A 23,300-nucleotide genomic window follows, 5' to 3' on the forward strand; every position below is an offset into this window, starting at 1 on the left:
AAAGTAACAACATAATTATTTATAAGGCTGACAGTATATTATATTCCAAAACTAAATATTCATAGATTTGTTATTTCCAACATAAACGTCATGATTTGCATTTCACTGTCATCATATTCCCACACCATAATCCATTGTGCAGGCCAAAGATGTCATGACAAAGTTACTAATTTGTACAAAATAAGTTTTCCTTAGATCACACTTGTTATCTTGATATGGAATTGTACCGTACGTGTAACGTGTTGTACCGCGTTAGTCCAATATGTGGCGTACGGGTAGTGTGGATAGCTATTAAGCGACAAGATATAGCTATTTGTTAGCAAGATACCTAACAGCTAGCTTGCTCGCCAAGTGTAAAGGGAAAACAAAAGGATAATAGATTGAATGGAAATTCTTTTTTTAAGAGTCACCTAGATAGCCAACAGTTCAAACAATGATATTTTTAAACCCGTCTGTTCAGTCTCAGGTAAGATTTTAAAAAATCCCCGCTGAAAATCAACTAAAGAATGATGTAATGTCGGTAGCAGCTAACACCATTGTCCATAATCAGGCGGTTTCGGTGGTTGTCAGGTTCAGTGTAAACGCTTCGAGCGTTTGTAGCTAGTTAACATTACATGGCTGGTTTAACGAACATGGATGAACTTTCTGACATGTTATACCTCAGCTATAACTAGCGGACTGGTAGCTAATTGGACAATTTCCCAGTTAGCTAGGATTTGTCCGTTTCCTGGTTAATTAGCTGCCTAGCTTGCTAGCAAGCATGTAAAGTTCCCCATGCGAACTAGCTTCAAAAGCTACGCAATACAGTGGTAGCTAGCTAGTCTAGCCTAGGTAGTTTTAAATTATACCGTTTTCTAGAGCGCTACGTGAAGCTATGACAACAAATTAGTTTTTTAAGTTGTCTCTTAACCTAACTGGCTACATACTTGCACTGATACTGCGTTTGCCTATTTCCCTGATAAATACATTAATAGCGTAGTGTACAGGATGTCTGTCATCCTGTGAGTAATCTGCCTGTTAGAGTTCTCCACCTAACATAGCATAGCTCTTAACCTAGCCGTAGCTGCAGTATTTTATATTTAAGATACTTTTGTTAGAGATATGTAACCTAGCTAAGAAATTGTAGCTCGATTATTTTTTTTATGACATGTGATCCAAATAGAAAAAAGTTTCGGTCTAGCCTCTTACCACAGTCAGTACTGCGGTGTCTATTTAAGTATTTTTCTGCTTGTCCTGACCCAGTGGCTTATTGGGCTAATGATTTTTTGGCATGTATAAATTTACCTTTAGGTAACTGTGCCGTTGGCCCATATCATTAATGCCCTGCACTCCTTGAAAGCATCAGTCAGCTCTACTGCCATCACTTCAGTTCAGAGTCATCAGAAAGATCTTTCCCCAAAGTATGACCTACTTCTCAGTGGGCCTGAAGGACAGGTAATCTTAATCATAAAGAGTGTGATTAATATTTACATGAGTTACCTTTTCCTTTAAAAATGCACTGTAAGTCAAATAATGTGTAAGTATATATAAGTTTGGATTTAAATTACTGTTAACAGAAACATTTCCTAAGCTTACACATAAGTACACATAAATGCATCAAAAAGAACAAACAGCTCATAATATATGGGGAGAAGTATATTTACAATGTAACGGTGGCCAGAGTGCTGCAGGGCTTGGGGCAGGACGCACAGACTTCCTTGTTGGTGAAACACATTTATTAATACATCATATAGGACACATGTGGCACTTACAACACCTATGGAAAACATGACTATACAGCTAACATTAAACGAAGATGCGTACCCATTAACAGGGACTACACAAACCATCGATATGGTTACAAAGATCTACAGTATCACATATATAGTGACAATGACCAACAAAGGGAGCACACACAAGACATTAACATTGAACCCTATACACGTTTGCAATCCCGGGGGGCGTGGTTACAAAAACAAAGACACAGTACATTTGTGCATCCCCTTGCACATTGTGGGCCGTACCACAGAACCCCCTCGTGACAGAACCCCCTCCCAAGCGGCGTGGCTCCCGTAGCGTCCACCTTTGGTACTGCGAATCCCAGGCTGTCGTGCATACACCCACAGACAAACACTGCACGGCTCTGCCAGGTGCCCACCTACTACCAGGTGGGCCAGGAACCGACAACTGGGGAGACTTCTCTTGAAAGAGAAAGGCAGTGTCCCTGCCCCTCTTGGTACGCTGTATGTGAAATGTGGGGGAGGAGCATTCCTCAAAGACGACCCCTACCTAGGGGCGCGGTTCCTGACGCTTCCCTTTCCGGGATAGCGAACTCCAGGTCACCGTGCACACATACAAACACCGCATGGCATTGCCGGGTACCCACCCAGCACAAGACAGGCCAAGAACCTCCCACTTGGGAGACCTCCACAAGCGAGGGAGAAAGGCAGAGTGCCTGCCTCTCTCAGGTCAATCTGATACACTCCCCGCGACATGATGCGCCTTGAAAACACGCACAAGGCACGAATACACATAAACAATAGCGCCAATCGACAAATGGATAAGGTGCTGTAAACGTGTCCTTGGGCCCTTCGGACACGCGGTTCCGTATGTGCAGCCTCCCCTAATGGTCCTCCTTAATCCTGCCGCTCTAGGAGCACCCCAGAGGAACTCCTCCTCCGAGACTTTGGGCGGACCCCTGCAGTCCTCCTCCTGGTGGGTCTGTAGAAGCGGAAGAACGCGGGCTCTTGTGTCTTTGGCCGTAGATCTCGCCGACTCGTTCGCCCTAGGGCCCCCCCCCCCCCAAATATTTTCCAGGGGGTGTTCCTCTCTCACGCCGGAGTTTCCACGATCTTAGGTCGTGGTACTCTCCTCAGTCTCCTGGGATCCAGGCTGCAGGTTGGGAAATGCCTAAGCACCGTCCACTAGAAGGTCCGTTTCGTGACGGGGAAGTAAGCGTCCTGTGGTGCTGGTGGCCCGAATGCCGTGGGGAAGTAAGCACAGACTTCCTCGTCAGTGAAACACATTCATTAATACAAAACATATAGGACACGTGGCACTCACACATGACTATACATCTAACATTAAACGAAGATGCATGCACATTAACGGGGACTACACAAACCATCGTTATGGTTACAAAGATCTACAGTATCACATATGTAGTGACAATGACCATCAAAGGGAGCACACACAGACGGGTTTAAATAGACACACAAGACATTAACATTGAACCCTATGCATGTGTGCGCAATCCCGGGGGCCGTGGTTACAAAAACAAAGACACAGTACATTTGTGCATCCCCTTGCACGTGGTGGGCTGTACCACGTGACTATGGGGGGGAGGAGCAGTCCTTGACATAAAAACTGCTCATAATATATAGGGAGCAATGTATTTGTGTTTAATTGTGTGAGCTGTCATTTTTTAAAATAAACAAATATGCAGACATTTTTATTGTACTTTCCATTTCCAGTAGTTAATCTAATGTGTAGTAGTACTTAAGTACTACTACACTACTAATGTACTACAAATTTGTAGTTGTACTCAAGTACTGCAACACATTAGATTAACCACTACAGCCTACAATATGTTGCAATTTCTATAGAGAAAATTATTTGTTACCTCTGGCAAAACCCTTTGTCAACATATCAAATAAAAATTTTTTTAACGTACAAGCAGCAGTGGCAATATTTTTTGTAATAAAGGTTTATTCACATTTAGGACCAGTAGTGATTTGCATGTTTTCACAAGGTATAGCAGTTCCTGACTGTCACTAACTTTAACTTGCAGCAAAATGACTTGGGGCTGTCAGAGCTGAGACTGAGTGCAGTAAATGAGGAGTTGACCAGGCTTCTGCCCATGCTAGCTCCTGAGGAGAGCCCACACCTTATGACCCACCATCTCTCCTTAAGATGGAAAATATCTCACATCTCTACATGTTCCTTCTTTCACAACAAACATGGTAAAATGCTCTACTATGCAATGTTTGAGAATTTGCATTTAAATGACACTTTATTTAACGAGCGCTCCCTCTGTGGGATCAGAGAGTTATTTATTAAGGTCTTAGTCATTCATTAAAACATAATAAAGAATAACAACCTGACAAGTAGTGTAACACCAAAAGCCATGTTGGTGATGCACTAGATGATGCACTCTTATATTGGCATAAAACTAAAAAGTGATTGTTTTTGCTAGGCTTCCCTCACAGAGCACCAGGCATATTTGGCTCTCCAGTATTCTACAGACAAAGTTGCAGTCCTCTTCAGGCAGCCTGCTCTGATCTTCAGCGTTTGCAGGGTATTGGAGTGAATGAAACCTTATTTAGAAATTAAGTTTTTGCTTGTAAAACTGCTGTACTGCCTCTAATGTATTCCAGCATGGTTAAAATTTAGATCATATTCCTGCCTATTCTAATTTTTAATGTAACAGTAACTTTGTCGTACCTACTAGCTTTACATATGTACATCAATGTAAAGTTTGGAAGAGCAGGTTATTTGCCTGTATAAACAGGAATTATACAAATGTATAGTATATATGAAAATGTATGTTGCTTCTGCAAGTGTGGGTTCAGAGCAGAGGCTTTAAGACTCTGAGGTCAAAGGCTAGACGCCTGCAGCCTAGCATTGAGAGTTCAACAGAACCAGATAGCTACACTCCAGCATTCATGAAGGTTAGTAATCAGTCTTCCTGTAGTGTAGCGCCTAACATGATTAGTTTACAAGGCGATAAATTGTCAAATGATGCTTCTACAATTGGTTGCACTTAGTCCCTCATCCATGCTCTGTTGGTCCTAGTTTACTTTTCTGTTTCAGGGTCTCCTCAAGAGGGAAAAGACTGATGTTGAGAGTCTCAACCAGCTAACGAGGCAAAGGAATCTACCAGAGAACCTACAGGATGCATTTAAGACTGGCTTCACGGAGGGCTTCATGAAAGCTCAAGCTCTAATGCAGAGGACCCAAGGCATGATCCTTTGTGACTGTGCTTTCTCTGTTGCTCATCTTTTTAGTTTGTGTTTGCTAACTTACTCTCTGTTGCTTAATTGCTTTCTTACAGGAATTGAAGCTAGTGTAATTATAAAAAATATATTCACTAAACGTCTGACATTACATTTTTATGTCTGCATTTCCATTACCAAATTAGGTGTATATTTTGGTATATATGTTTTGGTTATGTTCTACTGATTAAGGTATATAGTAGCATGTTTGTGTCATGCATGTAGTGTGGTGTGTGATGCTAGAAATGAGTGAAGAAATGTAATGTTGTTTTTGACAGATTCACTTAAGAGGACCCGTCTGGTTTTACTTGTCCTCTTGCTTATTGGTATCTATGGTCTGTCAAGAACCCCGTTTCTCTCCGGTAAAAGCTAATTTTCTGATCCTGGTTTGTTTCCTATTTTATTCATTATCTGTGTTAGCATACACAGCACGTTCAAGCTAATTTAATCAGAAGACAATTTTAAAACCATTTAAAAAGTTAATTACAAATGGATTAAATAGTGAAACTACAAGTCATTTTTTACTGGTATTTCTTTTGCCCACTTACATTATATGCTTATGGGATGAACCATGTAATATATGTACATAATTTAATAATGGACAAAAGAAATACCAGTGAAAACTGACTCATAGAAATTACTAAAATTCCCAAAGACATGAATTATACAGTGTGAGCTTACCTTGTTTTGTTTTTGTTCTTTTTGCAGTCCGTTTCCGTACTACTTCAGGGCTTGATTCTGCACTGGATCCTGTGCAAATGAAGAATGTCACCTTTGAGCATGTGAAAGGAGTGGAAGAAGCAAAGAATGAACTTCAGGATGTTGTTGAGTTCTTGAAGAATCCCCAGAAATTCACTGCACTTGGTGGAAAGTTACCAAAAGGTATATCTGGATAAAATATACCTGTGGATATATATTGTTTGATGATAAAAAAAAAAAAAAAAATATATATATATATATATATATATATATATATATATATATATATATATAGAGAGAGAGAGAGAGAGAGAGAGAGAGAGAGAGAGAGATAGGCATATAGGTTGTGTACATTTTCTATAATGCTGTTTGCAGGTATCCTCCTGGTGGGTTCCCCTGGAACCGGAAAGACTTTGCTTGCCAGAGCTGTGGCAGGCGAGGCAGACGTGCCATTCTACTATGCATCGGGGTCAGAATTTGATGAGATGTTTGTGGGTGTTGGAGCAAGTCGCATCAGGAACCTCTTCAGTGAGTGTGAATGGCTTTCAGAGTGATGCAGCCCTGCCTACGAAGGTTACAGTACATGTACCAATTGTTTTCATAGTTTAGGCCTGTGATTTTTATTTTGACTTGTAAGACATGAGGTCAGTGTTTTTATTTGTATTATTTTTTTAACACTGTAGTAGTGAAGCTCTGTGGGATTTTGTGTTCTTTTTTTCATTTATTATTTTCTACAGAAGAGGCAAAAGCTAACGCCCCCTGTGTAATATTTATTGACGAGTTGGACAGTGTGGGTGGAAAGAGGATTGAGTCACCCATGCACCCATATTCACGACAGACCATTAACCAGCTCCTTGCTGAAATGGATGGGTCAGTAGTATATTTTATATTTCTATATAGTGTATTTGTATATTGCATAATCTTAAAATGAGCATAAATACTATAAAATAATGTGCTTGCTTAATTAACATTTAATGTATTTGACAATTTCAGGTTTAAACCAAATGAAGGGGTTATTGTTATTGGGGCAACAAACTTTGCTGAAGCTTTGGACAAGTAAGTGTGGTGTTTGAAAATTTTCTTGGTCTCAAATCATTATATTAGTAGATTTTAGTAATTTTCCAAGCTCATGATTTTTCAAGTGAAGGCCTCCAGCTAAATAGCTTCATACACCAAGAAGAAAAATCATGTGATGTATGAGTATACTGTGTGTGTCTCTGTCTGTCTGTCTGTCTGTCTGTGTGTGTGTGTGTGTGTGTGTGTGTGTGTGTGTGTGTGTGTGTGTGTGCATGTGCTTGTGTTTCATTTTAAGTGCTCTGGTGAGACCAGGTAGGTTTGACATGCAAGTCACGGTCCCCAAACCTGATGTGAGAGGACGTACAGAGATCCTGAACTGGTACTTGAAAAAAATCAAAGTGGACTCGGGTAAGAAGCTATTGTAATCTTACACAGTCAAAGTGAATCTCACAGTCTCAGTTCACATTTATTATTGTTTTCAAAAATTGATTTGTGTGTACATATGTGTGTTCTGTAGCTGTGGATGCAGAAATCATTGCCAGGGGAACAGTGGGCTTCTCTGGAGCAGAGCTGGAGAACTTGGTGAACCAGGCTGCACTAAAGGCTGCTGTAGATGGGAAGGAGGAGGTGACCATGAAGGAGCTGGAGTTTGCTAAAGATAAGATCCTCATGGGTGAGGCTTCACTCTGTGAACATGTAGGATGCATTAAAGTTTGGAGATCTAGGTTCTTCTTCAAACACATTTTGTCATGCATTTCTCACTAGGCCCAGAACGTAGGAGTGTGGAAATTGACAAGAAAAACAAGACTATCACAGCTTATCATGAATCTGGTCATGCCATTGTGGCATATTACACCAAGGACGCCATGCCTATCAATAAGGCTACAATCATGCCCCGAGGCCTCTCTCTTGGTCATGTAATTATCAGGAATTACAACAACATGACATTCACTGCAGTTCTTAACATTATCCATCAAAATTCACACCACACATGAAACATACTTTCATTCGAAATTTGAAAATATCAGTAGTCACAAGTACATTGTAAACATTTGAATACATGTAACCTTTCCACTCAGGTGTCTATGCTTCCTGAAAATGACCGGTGGAGTGAAACCCGAGCTCAGCTTTTAGCTCAGATGGATGTTAGTATGGGTGGCAGGGTAGCAGAAGAACTCATCTTTGGGGGTGAAAATATTACTACAGGTGAGCTTTATGTATGAGTGTGATGATTTCTTGTTAGAAGTTGGTTCATTTCAGTTGTGGGTACCTTTTAAAATATTGATTTGCAGGAGCGTCAAGTGATTTTGATGGAGCCACACAGATTGCAAAGATGATGGTGACACGATTTGGAATGAGTAACAAGGTATGAATACTGTCAAGTTGGTGTGAGGTTTGTGATTAGTGTGCAAAAACAAATGGTTCTTTCATAAAATGGTTTATGAAACCATTCAAATGAGTTTTTAATTTGTCATCTGTTTCTGAAAACATTTAATAAAATGAGCAGTAATTCACAGTGTTGACAATAAGCATTGTCTTGTTTTCTTTCTTTAAAGATTATTGGCTATATATTTTTTCACCAAAAGCTACTGCAAATACCTTTTAAAACAGGATTTTGAAACCTTTTGTGGGTTCTAATATAGTGTTCACATTTCTGACTTTAAATCTAGACTTTATCCTGATACTTTGTTGATTCTTTGTGTCAGACCCAACCTGCTGAAACAAATCTACTTCATTTAGAGTTAAAACAGTTCCCACTTAAGACACTCCAGTTTACATTTAAAATTTGTAATGTACAATCTGCCTTTAAGATGGGCATTCATAAAATAGAGTGTACTTCACTGTTATGGACTCTGCTTATAGCCAGCTTATGGTTTTCTTTGGCTTTTCAAATGGCTTCACTGTTATTTCTCTTTGTCCTGAGGCTTTCTTTTGTGAGTTATCATTTTGTGTACATTGTCACATAATTGAGCAGAACCTAACATTTTCTCTGCCTGTTCTAGCTGGGAGTCATGACCTATGCTGACCTGTCCAAACAAAGCCCAGAGACACAAGCTGCTGTTGAGCAGGAGGTCAGGGTACTGCTGCAGGTACAGTGACAACTTATGGCCTTGGCTTAGTTTATGCATGTATTCTCATGGTCTTTAAATATATAAGTCCTAATTATGTTCATTGTCTACTCCTGTAATTGTTCTATCAGGACTCATATGAGCGTGCTAAGAAACTCCTCAAGACGTACAGCAAAGAGCACAAGAAACTGGCAGATGCTTTGCTGACTTATGAGACTCTGGATGCAAAAGAGATTCAGATGGTCCTAGAGGGCAAATCTTTGGACCCAAGATGAGATTGTTCTCGAGTTTCAAAGAGAGCTGAAGGCATAATCCTCTACTTTTAGACATAAATGGAATGAGACTCTTTGACAAACTGCAGTTCATCCTCTATAAATCATCATGAACAAATGTGCTAAAATTGTTTTAATTAAAAAAAAATTGTACTGTTTTTGTCTACTTGATGGACAAAATTGCTGTTATAAATTATATTTATTTCAAGGTTTTTAGGGCTCTCAAATTTTAAAGAGAATCCCATTTTCAACCTATTTAGATTTTTTCAAATAATTTGGTTATGTGTGTACTATGTCTCCTTAGTTACCTGTGTACTATGTCTCTCCTCTATCACAGTGAAAATGGTAAGGTAAGCACCCAACTCCACATTGTGTTCCAAAGGGAGAGGGGACTGAGAATATGAACACAATGGGGATCCACATAGCTACCCATCTCAACTGGGTCTCAAAAATGTAGGAAAAAGAAAATATTTCAAAATGGCCATAAAATCTCATTGTGGTATGGTTACACAGAGTTAGATAAGTTTGTGGAAACAGAATGCCCTGGGATGCATTTGAGTGCCCTCAAAATGAGGACTTTTGCAAATGTTATAGAACTTTATATGGGGGGGGGGGACAGGCACAGTATTTTAATCTCCAATTTTACATCTATTTGTTTAGAGAAAACTATTTAGAAAGGCAGACTTTATTGTAATAAACAGCATTCAGCCAAGAATGCAACATCAGAACATGAGTACTGGTTTAATGCCAATCTAAATGGCTGATTTGTTGGAGTGAAGAGAAATGTTATATTAAAAAAAAAAAAAAAACTGTTTCCATGTACACTTCTGTCTTTTATGTTAAATTTTGTACAAGTTATGTAGTTGGATGCACAAAATAGTGATTTCTATTCAGTGTTTTATTTATTTGTCAAAGTCTAGTTTCTCATGGTGCTGCTTTTCAGTTTCACTGTTCTTCATTTGGCCATTTTACTAGCCAGTGTATGAGTGGAAAGGGAGCCATCATGGCTGTTTGTGTAAATGCAGCTGTCTGTATAATATTTATGAGGAGTGAAACTTATTTGTCTAGTTAAGAATAGGTGATGGCAAAAGACTAATAAATTGTTTTTCAAATCCTTGGAATGGGAAATGTCATTTTTTCCTAGGTTCATAATTTTACCGAACTGTATCAAATTGTAGTTCTATTAAAATTGCTGTTGCATGGCCCTTTATGGAATCGTGGGCACTTAGTAATGGCCAGTTATTCTGTAACATTATCTAAATCTAAATCCAAGCTGCTCCCTTACTTTAAAGTATAGTGGGGATGATTTTAAACAATACCCTTGTTTTGCTTAGAGTATTGGTTTGAAAGTCTGAACATAGCCCTCCTCTCCTCTGCTTGGCTGGTTCTCTTCTCAGTAGTGCATGTCAGTAAATGCCTCTGTTATCTCTGCCCAGGTATGCAATTATTAGCTTTTATTTCAGACCTCTAATTGTGGGTTATGTGAAAACTATACATGCAACTTGATGCCCCTGTCTTGAAACAGACCTTTGTTTAGACTTTGTTCTTTGATTCTGAGCCATGAAAGTCTTTATAAAAGCAACTTAAAATTCCTGGCTGTGTGCGGATGCACTCTGATCTGTAACAAGAATATAGGGCATGAAGAAGTTATTGGTATGGCTTAAAATGTTTTACCTGGGTAAAATACATCAAAATGGATGAAGATATTGCTGTAGTTGGCATTGGGTGCAACTTCCCAGGAGGTATGTTTTAGTATTTTGAAACATGTTGACTGAGTACGAGTAAATATTTATAATGTGTGTGGCATCCTCACAGGTGAGGGCCTTGACAGTTTCTGGAAAGTTCTTGTTAATGGGAAGAACTGTGCTACAGAAATTCCAGAGGATAGATTTGACTTAACACAGTGGTATGATCCTGACAATACCATCCTTGGAAAAACACAGACCACTAAAGCTGCTTTCATAGATGGGTAAATTTTTATTTCTTCTTTCACTACTTTTTCATTATCATCTTATAATTATTCTTCTTGTAAAACGTTTAATGATTTTTTGAATACTTTGCAATTAATTGTAAAATAATTGTAAAATAAAATGCATATATTTACATAAGCACTGAAGAGAGAGAAGACAAACTGCATGGCTTTGAGGTTAAAGAGCAAAATGTTGGTTTTATGCACCTGCATTTCATCTTGTTGGCAATTGCCAGTTATATATTAAAAGTGTTTTTAAAGGCTGAATGCCCTGTACATATCCTAAAGCTGCATTTTACTGTTCTGGTAACTGTTTCCGGTCTTCTGTACATCAAATTCAGTGTGTCATACCATAGAGCCAAAACAACAAACATTATCACTGGCTCCTTAGGGACCACAATGTATGCAGCATTTACAATAGTAGATTGATTTCTCTGTTAAGACATTTTGATTCTCTCACCTATAAAAATTAAAGAGATTAATACAAGGTTTGTTTCTTGTTCTCCACCAGGTTCAATGAGTTTGATCACAAGTTTTTTGGCATCTCTGAGGCTGAAGCAAACTTCATGGACCCCCAGCAGAAGCTCCTTCTACAGTGCTCCTATAGAGCCCTGGAAGATTCTGGGATTCCTATGGAAAAAATCAGCGGCTCCAGAACAGGAGTTTATATAGGTAATAAAACCATCAGTATTTTAGTGAATGTGTGTTTCTCACTTAGCATAATTTGTGCAGACCTAAGTTAAATATGTTTATTTTTCAGGGCTCATGAACAGAGACTACGAAACACTACTGAACAACAGTGCTACCACAATAACCCATTACAATGGAACTGGTACAGCCATGAGTATAGCTGCCAACAGGATCTCCTATACCTTTAACCTCACTGGGCCTTCATTTGCCATTGATAGTGCCTGCTCATCCTCTTTGGTTGCACTCCATTCTGCAGGTCAGGCAATTAGACAAGGTAATGCCTTTTACATCACACAGGCACATAAACATGGTGGAAATGGCTTCCGTTCTGTGTTTTTCTATGTGTATTTCATCAGATTATTGTTTTTATTCAGACCTGTTTCCAAATGCCTAAAGTTTAATGAAAAATGTTCTTGAGTGCTGTCTTCTTTATCATCTTTAAACCAGTTTAACATCTTACAACACAGGACAGATTTGTGGATGACTTAAGTTGTCTGGTGCTTACTCTATATGAGCCATGATTTGAGCAAATCACTTTTTGTTAGTGACCCACAATAAACATTGTATAAACCACTGTAATACAGAAATTGCCATCATCCCTGCATGGTGGTCCAGTTGTAGACTTGTTGAAGTTTTGGAAGCTCTGATAAAATGATGAAGATTTGTAGTTTTTTATGTTTTTGTTTCTTTTATTTGGTCAGTGTATCAGAATGATTTATCACAGATGGAAGCAAACTAATTTGCTGCTACATTCAAAAATAACCAGTTAATTCCCAGAGGGTGACCTGTTGAAACATATTTTAGGGGATTCTGATTAATTATTTCTATTTGCTACATAGTTCATTGATTTCCTTTTTTCAGGTGATTGTGAAATGGCGCTTTGTGGAGGTGTCAGCTGTATTCTTGAGCCACGTGTCTTTGTGGCCCTCAGCAAAGCAAAAATGATCTCAGCCGAAGGCACTAGTAAACCATTCTCTAGTACAGCAGATGGATATGGAAGAGGAGAAGGCTGTGGTATAGTTCTGCTAAAACCTCTGAAAAAAGTAAATATATTCTAACTTATCATATATTACAGATATTCATATTTTACCGTTTTCAGAGATTTAACTTTTATTATCTGCACATCATTTTTTTTTCCAGGCTCTTGAGAACTTTGACCACATTTGGGGCATTATATGCAAAACAGCAGTAAACCAAGATGGCCACACTGTCACTCCAATCACAAAGCCATCCATGATCCAGCAGGAGAAGCTGCTGCAAAGAATTTACTCTACAAAGACCTACCTGTCTGATGTCCAATACATAGAGGCTCATGGAACTGGAACCTCAGTGGGAGATCCAATAGAAGCAGGTAGCATCTCTAAAGTTATTTCTAAGGCAAGGCCTGCAGACTTAGGGCCACTTTGCATTGGCTCTGTTAAAGGTAACATCGGACACACAGAATCTGCAGCAGGAGTGGCAGGACTCATTAAGGTTCTCCTCATGATGAAGCATGAAACCATCGTTCCCTCACTGTTCTACTCTGAAGAAAGCTCTAGCATAGATGTCCAAGCTCTCAATCTAAAAATCCCCACCAAAGCAGAGAAATGGCATTGCACTAGTTGCATGGGGCGGGTGGCTGGTATAAACAGTTTTGGCTTTGGTGGCACAAATGCACATGCCATCATCAGAGAATACAGATGTGCTACAGCCTCTAATTTAGACAATCTCAATTCAAGGAAATTGTTTCCATTTTCTGCTGCCACAAGTAAGTCCCTTGAGATGTGTATAGCAGACACACATCAAAAGATTATCACAGAAAGCAAAAATGACATAAATACTCTTCTCTATACATCTGCATGCAGAAGGAGTCATGTGAAACACAAATACAGGAAAGTATTCATTACAACATGTCTTTCAGACTTAGAGGAACAGCTAAAAGCTGGCTTGAACAAAAAGGTAGTTCCAATGAAACCTGACCCCAGGGTAATTTTTGTTTTCTGTGGGAATGGAGTTACCTATAGAGGCATGTGCAAACAGCTTCTGAAAAAGGAACCTGTTTTCCAAGAAAAAATGAGAGAGGTAGAAAACTGCTTTCAGAATTACAAACGTATAAGCATATTACAAAAAATAGAAACCAGCTTTGACAATGATGATTTCTCGAAACCAGAAATTGTCCAGCCCCTCCTTTTCGCTACTCAGGTTGCCATAGCTCATTTGCTAAAGCACTGGGGCATCAGGCCAGTTGCTGTTCTTGGGCACTCTGTTGGAGAGGTTGCTGCAGCTCATTGCTCTGGACTTCTGTCTCTTAACGATGCAGTAAAGGTGATCTACTATCGGAGTGTTCTGCAGAATGAAGTGACTGGAGGGAAAATGCTGGTTGTTGGTAATGCAGCTGTGTCAGACATTTTGAAAATTCTTCCATCATACACTGGGAAGATTTGTCTAGCTGCCATTAATAGTCCACTGTCATGTGTATTATCAGGAGATAAGGATGCTGTTGAAAATGTATACCAAGTACTGAAGACTTCACTTAAGGGCAAGGACCTGTTCCTTCATGTCTTGGAGGTTCCTGCTGCCTATCATAGCCATATGATGAGTCCGATACTAAGTCAAATTAAAGAGAGCATAGGGTCTCTAAGTGAACATAAACTGAACTGTGAACTGGTGTCCACAGTGACAGGAAAGGCCTATTGTTTAGGGGATTTTTTAACTGGTGATTACTGGGCAAGAAATATCCGAAACCCAGTTGCATTTGAACAAGCTTTGAAAGCTGTGGCTAATAATAACAACACAATCTTTGTTGAGATTGGCCCAAGAAGGGCTTTGCAAAGAAATATTTTGGAAACTCTAGGAAATGACACAGTGGTGCTCTCCTCAGTGCAGCCAGATAAAGATCATGAGACAATACTTAGTACTGTGTCAAAACTCTTTGAGCTAGGAGTTAATGTAGACTGGGACCAGTTCTACAATGGATTTGAGTCATTGCCAGCATCTTACCCAGTGTATCAGTTTGATTGTCTAAAGAATGAGACCTATTTTGAGGAAGTAAGACAAGGTAGTGAATTGGTGGTTCACTGCCTACATCCACTTATAAGACTCCATAATCGTAACAATGGAATGCTCAAATGCACTTTGTCATCAGTAGCAACCCCCTATCTTTGGGAGCACAAGAGCAATGGCATTGTTATTGCTCCAGGTGCCTTGTACGTTGAACTGGCTTTTGCATCTGTCATGGTAACTGCTATCCCAAAGATGCCTCTCACTTCAATTCAGGTCACTATCAACTTTCAGAACTTGCTCATTCTTAGCAAGGGCTCCCATCTTCTGAATGTGCAGCTTGAGTCATCTGAGGATAAGGTTCTCTTTCAGATACAATCCTCAGCTGCATTATATTCATCAGGTTCCATTACTTATAGAAGAGTACCAGCTCTGATTGAGCACCAAACAATTCTCTTGGACATTATTTTGAAGAGATGCTCATTAGTCATAGCACGGGAACATGTGTATTGCACTCTTATTCAGGCAGGCTTTGAGTATGGACCCACCTTTAGACAGCTGGGTGATATTCACTATGGAGAAGAGTTTAAGGAAGCTGTAACTACTTTCAGGATCCCAGATGAATTGCTGAGACAGCTATATGAGTACTACTTGCACCCAGTTGTACTGGATTCATTTTTTCAGATGAGCTCTGTTTTAGTACTGAGTAACAGTACTATTAGACATGGGTTTCCCTCTGCCATTGGCAGCATTTCAATAGTTGCACCTCTGTGTAAAGAAATGGTCATTTATATGAGAGTTACTCAAGAGATGCCAGAATACTTTGAGGTTTGTGGTTGTTTTGCAGATACAAAAGGACATACTTTGATTGAATTGAAGCATGTCAGAGTCACATTTCTAGGAGACAGCATGAAAATGACTGACTCATGTTTCTTTCATAATGAAAGAATCACTGTCCATACTAATGCCAACATTTACAGCAAACCCAAAGCTGTTGTCTTTGAGGATACTTTAGGTATCAATAGTGCTTTGAAACCATACTTGCATTCATCATCAGTATTTTTCTCTCCTGATGACCTACAGTCTACTTTACATGCCTCAGATTTGCTGTTGAAATGTGACCAAATCACAGTAGACATGGAGAAAATTTTGTTTATCTGGAACTTTCAAACTCTTAGTCATCTTAAAACTCAGACAGTTCTAGAACACTTGGTTGACATTTGTGATCTTTTTCGTCAAGTTGTTCTGACCTTGAGGAATTGCAAGCATTTGAACACTGTTCATGTAATAACTTACAGATCATCTGAGAGTACTGTTGATCACATTAGTCCAGGATTTGTGCTATCTGGTTTAATAAGGGCCTGTGCTGCTGAGCTGTCAGAAGTCACTTTTCAGCTGATAGATCTCGCCACAGTGTCGAGTGAGGATATAAAGGCACTGGTTTCTGTAATTAGCTCCTATAAAAGCAATGAATACCCAGAGGTTACAATAAGCAAAGGAGAAATTCAATCCACAGTGATAGCACGTACACCCATTAATATTATAACAGAAGATACAGACTCTTTCCAATCTGACCATGTCACACTACAGACGGCCAACCCCTACAGAATGGCATGTTTGTCAGCCATACCCACTAGTGTAGCTGATCTCACTGAAGGAAAGAATGTGGAGGTCCAGCTCTGTAAAATATGTGTACATTCTTCAGACTACTTTCCTGTCAGTGTCTCTAACCTTAACTTTGGTCAGACATTATACTGGAATAAATACACATCTCAGAACCACAAGCTTTTAGCTCTTGACTTCAGTGGCACTGTCACAGCTGTAGGAAAGGATGTTAGAAAACTGAAAGTGGGAGACCATATTGTCTCTTGTTATCCTAGTGTTGCAACCTCCAAAATTGTACTTCCAGAGGATGCTTGCTACGAAACAAAGAGACTTCAGTTTATGAAAAACGTTCCCTGCGTGTCTTACTTAATACTTGCTTGGGAGATATTGCGAAATGCACTACCTAAGGCCAAACCAAAGAGGATGATGGGCATTTTATCCACTAATCCAGACTCAGCACTAGTAAAAGTGTTAAAGTTCACAGCTAACAAATCAGGATGGAATGTTTTCATAGAGACTGAATTGAGTAGTCTCATTCAAAATTTAAACCTGTGTCCTGTTTTTGTCCTCATTCCTCCTTATGATCAGTCATGTTTGGCACAGCTAGGCAGTATTGCCAGTGCAAAGCATATTTTTGTTGTTGCAAAGGAGTCTAAATTCTCTACATCAGACATTCTTAAGAGTGAGAATGTGTGCTTTCACTTTCTGAAGTTGTGTACCATTTTCCAGAAATCACATCTCAAAACACAAAGAGCGCAGATATACAGATGGCTAAAATTAATGCAGTTCGACAACACATGTTTATCCTTAAACAGCGACACTTTCCAGGTCACCCCATCAGAAGTGACTTGCCAAACTGCAGATGTTGGGTCATATTTCAATACCAAAACCATATCTTTAATTGTTCTGCATAACACTGGATCTGTAGCAAGCACGTCTCATATCTGTTTAAAACCCAGACCCAAGCAGCTCTTCACAAAATCTAGTGTGTACATAGTTTCAGGTGGACTGTCTGGTTTGGGACTTGAAACAGTCAAGTTCATTTCACATTGGGGTGGGAGGTGCATTGCTACACTTTCGAGAAGCATTCCATCTGAGGAAACACAGCTACAGATCTGTAGCCTCCAAAAAAGATATGGATTAAGAATCATCACCCTCCAGTGCGATGTGTCTATGTCAGAACAGGTGTCGGAAGCAGTCGCAGTCATTGGACAAAAGTTCCCAACTTGTCCAATTAAAGGAGTCTTTCATAGTGCTGCAGTGCTGCATGATGGGCTGCTTGAAACACTCGACAAGTCTCTCTTTGAAAAAGTATTGAGACCTAAAGTCAGTGGGGCACTGAACCTTCACTATGCTACTCTGAACAGTGAAGTTGACTACTTTGTATGTTACTCATCCATCTCCTCTTTCATCGGCAATGCTTCGCAGGCTAATTATGCAGCAGCCAATTCATTTCTAGACACTTTGTGTCACTACCGGCGTAATATTGGACTTGCTGGTCAGTCTATCAATTGGGGACCTCTTAACCTTGGTCTTCTATTAAACAAAGAAGGTTTTCAAAAATTCCTAGAAGCCAAAGGACTCATAACCATGGAACTTCCAGAAATTCATGAAGCTCTAAAACAGTGCTTATTGGGAAATAAACCTCAACAAGTTGTCTGCAAATTCAACTATAGAAACTTGAGGAACAATGTTCTTTCCGAAAATGCCTTCCTAAAAGTTCGACTGATGGCTTTAGTTGAGAGAGAACTGGAAAGCAATGTAGCATATGAGTTCAAGAAAGAGCTACTGTCTTCATTTGATGACTATGTAAGAGGCATTCTAAGTGATATTTGCAATGTGGGTGTAGATGAGCTTGAAGATGAAACTCTCCTTGCTGCAGTAGGAATTGATTCAATGTTGGCCATGACGATGCAGAATCTAATCTTTCAAGAGACAGGTGTGAACATTCCACTTGTTACTTTACTTGATCCTAACTGCACTCTGTCCTCACTTACTACACTTCTTAAAGAAGCCAACAATGGGTATAAAAATCATACATATTTGTAAATTGTTTTTAATGTTAACCAATTCTCCAATTATGGATATGGAGTCATAATAGAATATATGTATGTTGAGAATTATTCTTTAAAGCTCAACTGTCTTATGAAGAGAAAACGCTCTATTCTATTATTTGACTGTTGCTAAGAATTTTGTGTTACCAACAACTGCAGTGGTATACCTTGAATGAGAAGTAATAAAATTAGCTACAACAGTAATACTTTTATGACTTAAGTTTTTTTTTTTATTTTTTTTTTTATTTAGAGTGGTCAAAGTACTGCTGCTTATTGTGAATGTCTTGAATGGCTCTGCAAAAGACAAAAATCATTAAAAACAAAACGTTCTACTTCTGACAACGGAGTATTTGATTAATCCAAAAATATAGTTTATAGTGGCGACAAAGAGCACAGACAGTCAGCCAGTTGGCTTCTCCATACAATGTATGGGAAATACTGAAGGTTAATTAGTTTTATATCAGTCTCATTCTGTAATTATAGTTCATATCCTGTGCACTGACCAAATACCATTGGTTAAAAAATATACTTGCCACGACGACCAGTTTATGAAGCTAACATTAAACTGAATAAACTATAGAACTGGGAAATTCAAACACATCTTAAACTAACACTAACTAGCCATGAGGCTACTATGGCTAAGTAAATAAAAATGTAGGAAAATGCCTGAAAGGGGACAAATCCTATCCGAGGGAATTCTGACGGCATAGTTAGACCTGTGTGAGATATAATGTTGTATAAAATCTATAGGAATGACGGCTCACGGCTGGCACCCAGAGCTTAGCATGTGAATGAACTATAAAGTCTTACTTCTGGGTCGATGAAGGGTCAGTTTCCAGTCCAACCGCATGAGAGGCTGGAATATCTGCGTGACAGAGGGCCGGATGAACCACGTATAATTTGCGTCGCGTATTTACCAAAACCTTTCCTCTGCGCAGTCGACGACCCTGATTTCATGCTCAGAGTTGTTCAAAGACTATGATATGATCTGGTCTGATTTGTGTGGACTGTTCTGAACTTCACTAAAGTTCCCGAGGCTTTGAAAAGTGTCCTAGAGGTGCTTACAAATTTATCTGAATCGCCGCTGATGTAATCTACTCTAACCTTTAATTTGTAGTTGACTAAATTAAAATTAATTACTGCTGGCCAAACATAATTAATTCTAATTCTATCACTGACGCATACACTATGCACATACTATACATACACATGAACTATAGCAACCATGTATTAAGATTCATAGCCATATTTATATTTCTTATTATAACTTTTATTCCAGGGCAATCTCTTAATCTATTTGGTGGACTACCACAAACAATTGTGAGCAATTTATGCTCCTCAGTAGATGGACCTTCTCAATTCTGATGACATAACTTTTCCTCCTGTGTAAGTATTAAGTACTCTTAAATGTGCACACTGTATAAAATGTCCCTCAACAAAAGTAAATATTTTTGTAAATTGTACTTGGGATATATTTGTGGTTGTTTAACCAAAATATTCAATTCAGTACTTTGTTCGTGTTTTTCAGAACTCTCTCAAGTTCCATAATGTCTAAAATAATTTTAAAGGGCAGATGTGGGAAGCTGCTATTTACCCAGTTGCTAAGGTACTTGACTAGTAATCAGAAGGTTACTGGTTCAAGCCCCATCTCTGTCAAGTTGCCACTATTGGGGCCCCTGATCAAGGCTCTTAACCCTCAATTGCTCATGTTATATTCAGTCAGAATTGTAAGTCACTTTGAATATGAGCTAAATGCAATATATATAGAGAGAGGATTTTTGGATGTGCTCCCTGTCATTTATAGTAAACAGTTAGTATAGTCCTAATGTAGCATGCTGTCTGGAAAAAGCACCCTACATCAGCTGGCTGTCAGTCAGTCATTACTTTTGAACTTGTTGCACACTACTGTAGAGAGACTGTCCTCTGCCTATCCAAGTTTTGGATCAACAATAAATCCTTTGCTGTTGAAGATGTTAGCCAAGTTATATACTTTAGTGGAATGTGATTTCATAGCAACAACAATGTGGGATTTCTGGCTTCACAAATAAAGTGTCTCTTAACATGCAAGATGTGGTCTAAATGTGATCCTATTTAGACAACTACAGCTTAGTAAAATGGTTGACAATGTACACAGGATTTGTCATACATTAGCTAAAATGTACAATATTTGAAACCGTAATCTAACTTGTGGTTTGTGCCTCTTTAGATGCTGTCATCAGTAGGCCTACATATAAAACTACACACACTAGAGACCATGGCAAAATACCTCAAGTATGCTCTGGAGAGGATGGGTGGGGGTCGAAAGAAATAAAGATATGTGGGATTTGTATTTTTAATTGCCTGACTTATTCAGTTTCCTCTTGTACTCTTCTAGTTCTCTGATTAAATATATTTTAAAAAGTAGACTGTGTTATTGTTTCATTCTGGCATCTTATTCTGTGATTTTTCTCTCCCATACAATGTTGAACATTCCGAGTGCGGAACTCCAACCGTGCCATTTGATCACAATCAAGTGGATTTGTAGGTATGGCATGGCCAATAGGTTAAATGTGAACATTATTGCACTGAACACATAAAATGTGTAAATGATTCAATTCCAAACAGGCATATAGTATAATTGAGTGCCCAATTGTTTATAGTGTAGAATGAAATGGAAATGCTGGGAATTCAGTTTTAAAAAGACGTTTGACAACACGATATCAATGATGATTCAATTTTAAAAAACTGAAAATTCAACGGTGGTATGTTGATATTACTTGCAATTGAGTGTTGAAATGCTTATTCAATGTTAGAAAGCAAGACGTTGAAACAAAGTCACTGTATCAACTTTAATGTACTTTTCAAAAACGAAACAAAATTCAGCGGTGATTCAACCTTGGCCCATGACGTTGATCGAACAATAAATAAGCGTTGAAATGCCAGCTGGGATATTCCAGATGGCTCGCATATTCCAGCATATTCCATATGCCAGCTGGCTCGCATATTCAGATATTGGCAGGACTGTAGATATAAAAGGAAATAAGCTATTTGAGTAAGGGTATGCGTAGCCTACTTTATATGCATTTTATTAAATTATAAAAATATGGTGACAAACAGTAGCTAGGCTTATTGCTCTGCACAAGATAATAAAACTGCATAACTGGGCAGTTTAATTTTTCATTGATATGAATTTGGCTGGATGTTTTAATACAAATCAAACAAATTACAATGGATGGAAAGTCAACTGATTGGCAAGAGAGAAAGAAAAGTATGTCACAGCCTTTAAAGTTTTTAGCTAGTTTGTACTAAAAAGGTGTTAATGATTAAAAGTCTAAACCAATGGTAATCTGTGTTCCAACTGCCCAAACATGCTGTTAAAACATGGTTTTGGGTGTTTGAATGTTAATTTAATTATATAATTATCATGCCCTTGATTAGCTAAAGCATATGTAGCTTAATCAAGTCTCAGAGTGTTAAAGATAAGCTACCACAAAGAATTTATGAAGCAATGCCATAGAACGGTAGTCATCAACCCTGCTTCTTGAGCTATTTCTTCCTTTCTGCAAAAAGGTAGCTCTCCAGGAAGAAGACTGTTGACCATTATTGCCATAGAATAAAACAATGTTGGTTTGCAAAATAATCTATTAAAATGTTTTCTTTCTACTTTTAAATAGGCAAAATATTAAAAAATTACAGTAGCTACCCATATGACTTTTATTAAGCACAGTTTCATTGTTTTACACGGCTGCCAATATCTGAAGCAATAGCTCAGTTTGTTTCCCCTGATGCACCTGTTTGATGTAGTATACATTAAACATTTCAAAATTAATAAATGCCATGTCTATCCTAAAAGAAAGATGCATGTGACTGCAAATCTTGTTTATTTGTAGTATATAGTATAGACAGGGCATTTATTTATTTTGACCTAGTACATAGTATATGAAACAATAGTCTTCCTCATGAACATACTTGATGTCATTCATGCCTCAAAGAGGTGTCAATAACTCGTAAACTTGGGCATCCTGAACTTCACCAATGTTACTACTGTGCAAACTGATGAAGATGACCAGGAGCGGTTGAATACAGCAGCCATTGACTTTGTGTGTGTCTTTTTTAAGCAGATACAGACATAGTGATAATTGGATATGAATACACGAGTATTTCCTATATAAGGACCTAAATGTCTTACAATTTTCATATTATGGACGATTAATTTCATATTATGGATGATTCATTCAAATCATTCCTTCAGACCTGCAGACAGAACTATGTGAAGGACTCTTATTTTAGTCAAAGTTCTTTGTGAAAAAACAAGTGACCCTAGAGGCTGGCTAATGGCATAGAACCAGCACCTCAGACCCATGAACATTTCCAAATCAAAATATGAAATGTATATTGGTTTTGTAGGCATAAGCACCATAATGAAAATTTGGGCAAATTCTTGTTTCTGCTTTCTTGTGTATAAAAGAAAAAAACAAAAAGTGAGTAAGTTCTTTAGTTTCCGATTGAGTACATGAATGAACAATAAAGGGTCATTTTTTGTTTTTTCTATTTTAGGATTTCAAACAGAAAATCAATTACCGAAAGTTACATGGACTCTTAGTTGCTCTGTTCTTGCATATTCACTGTTACTTTGTTTCAGTCTTTGAGCCAGGCATTTTCCTGGAGTTAGCTTACAAAAAACACAAAATAATTTGATATATTAATAAAGAGCAGAAAGGAATAAAACAACTGGAACACAAAAGCACACACACACATACACACACGTTTGTGTGTGTGTGTGTGTGTGTGTGTGTGTGTGTGTGTGTGTGTGTGTGTGTGTGTGTGTGTGTGTATGCATGGTTAATTAATGAGGGCGCTGTGGACTCATAGTTCAAAGTGTTCTGTTCTGACTCTAATAAGAAAAAAGAAAAAGCATTAAATACAAATATCCTTTTATTCAAGTTTGGTACTGTTATGATGCTCAGGGGGTGACACCTCTTTTGAGAAAGGTC

At 38.5% G+C, this 23,300-nt stretch overlaps 2 protein-coding genes across 4 annotated transcripts; both read left to right on the forward strand.

Annotated features, from left to right (window-relative positions):
• Positions 1 to 277: 277 nt before the first annotated feature.
• Positions 278 to 10,147, forward strand: yme1l1a (YME1-like 1a). Of its 3 annotated transcripts, XM_027016281.3 has the most exons (18): positions 279 to 466; positions 1,291 to 1,434; positions 3,770 to 3,941; positions 4,175 to 4,276; positions 4,540 to 4,649; positions 4,792 to 4,939; positions 5,252 to 5,335; positions 5,682 to 5,855; positions 6,048 to 6,200; positions 6,410 to 6,542; positions 6,666 to 6,728; positions 6,985 to 7,097; positions 7,207 to 7,362; positions 7,455 to 7,606; positions 7,769 to 7,895; positions 7,982 to 8,055; positions 8,693 to 8,779; positions 8,890 to 10,147. In XM_027016281.3, exons 1-18 carry the CDS (start codon positions 434 to 436, stop codon positions 9,031 to 9,033), a joined length of 2,169 nt encoding a protein of 722 aa, XP_026872082.2. In that variant the 5' UTR covers positions 279 to 433; the 3' UTR covers positions 9,034 to 10,147. The 3 variants fall into 3 exon arrangements, with proteins under 3 accessions (XP_081552690.1, XP_026872082.2, XP_081552689.1); XM_081696564.1 differs by lacking the exon at positions 1,291 to 1,434 and having other exon boundaries at positions 278 to 466; XM_081696563.1 differs by lacking the exon at positions 5,252 to 5,335 and having other exon boundaries at positions 5,703 to 5,855.
• Positions 10,148 to 10,723: 576 nt separating this feature from the next.
• pks1 (polyketide synthase 1) lies at positions 10,724 to 18,322 on the forward strand. The gene is made up of 6 exons (XM_027015357.2): positions 10,724 to 10,772; positions 10,846 to 10,999; positions 11,511 to 11,671; positions 11,760 to 11,963; positions 12,551 to 12,732; positions 12,830 to 18,322. The coding sequence occupies exons 1-6, from the start codon at positions 10,724 to 10,726 to the stop codon at positions 18,320 to 18,322; spliced, it is 6,243 nt and encodes a 2,080-aa protein (XP_026871158.2).
• Positions 18,323 to 23,300: the final 4,978 nt, after the last annotated feature.

The sequence above is a fragment of the Electrophorus electricus genome, chromosome 14 (assembly GCF_041902795.1).
Source record: "Electrophorus electricus isolate QZ-2024a chromosome 14, ASM4190279v1, whole genome shotgun sequence".
Lineage (NCBI taxonomy): Eukaryota > Metazoa > Chordata > Actinopteri > Gymnotiformes > Gymnotidae > Electrophorus > Electrophorus electricus.

Coding starts and splice junctions, on each gene's coding strand:
- yme1l1a (XM_027016281.3), top strand. CDS start 434: ATGATATTTTTAAACCCGTCTGTTCAGTCTCAG. Junction 467..1,290: donor ACCCGTCTGTTCAGTCTCAG/GTAAGATTTTAA, acceptor ATTTACCTTTAG/GTAACTGTGCCGTTGGCCCA. Junction 7,896..7,981: donor GGGTGAAAATATTACTACAG/GTGAGCTTTATG, acceptor ATTGATTTGCAG/GAGCGTCAAGTGATTTTGAT.
- pks1 (XM_027015357.2), top strand. CDS start 10,724: ATGGATGAAGATATTGCTGTAGTTGGCATTGGGTGCAACTTCCCAGGA. Junction 11,000..11,510: donor AAAGCTGCTTTCATAGATGG/GTAAATTTTTAT, acceptor GTTCTCCACCAG/GTTCAATGAGTTTGATCACA. Junction 11,964..12,550: donor AGGTCAGGCAATTAGACAAG/GTAATGCCTTTT, acceptor TCCTTTTTTCAG/GTGATTGTGAAATGGCGCTT.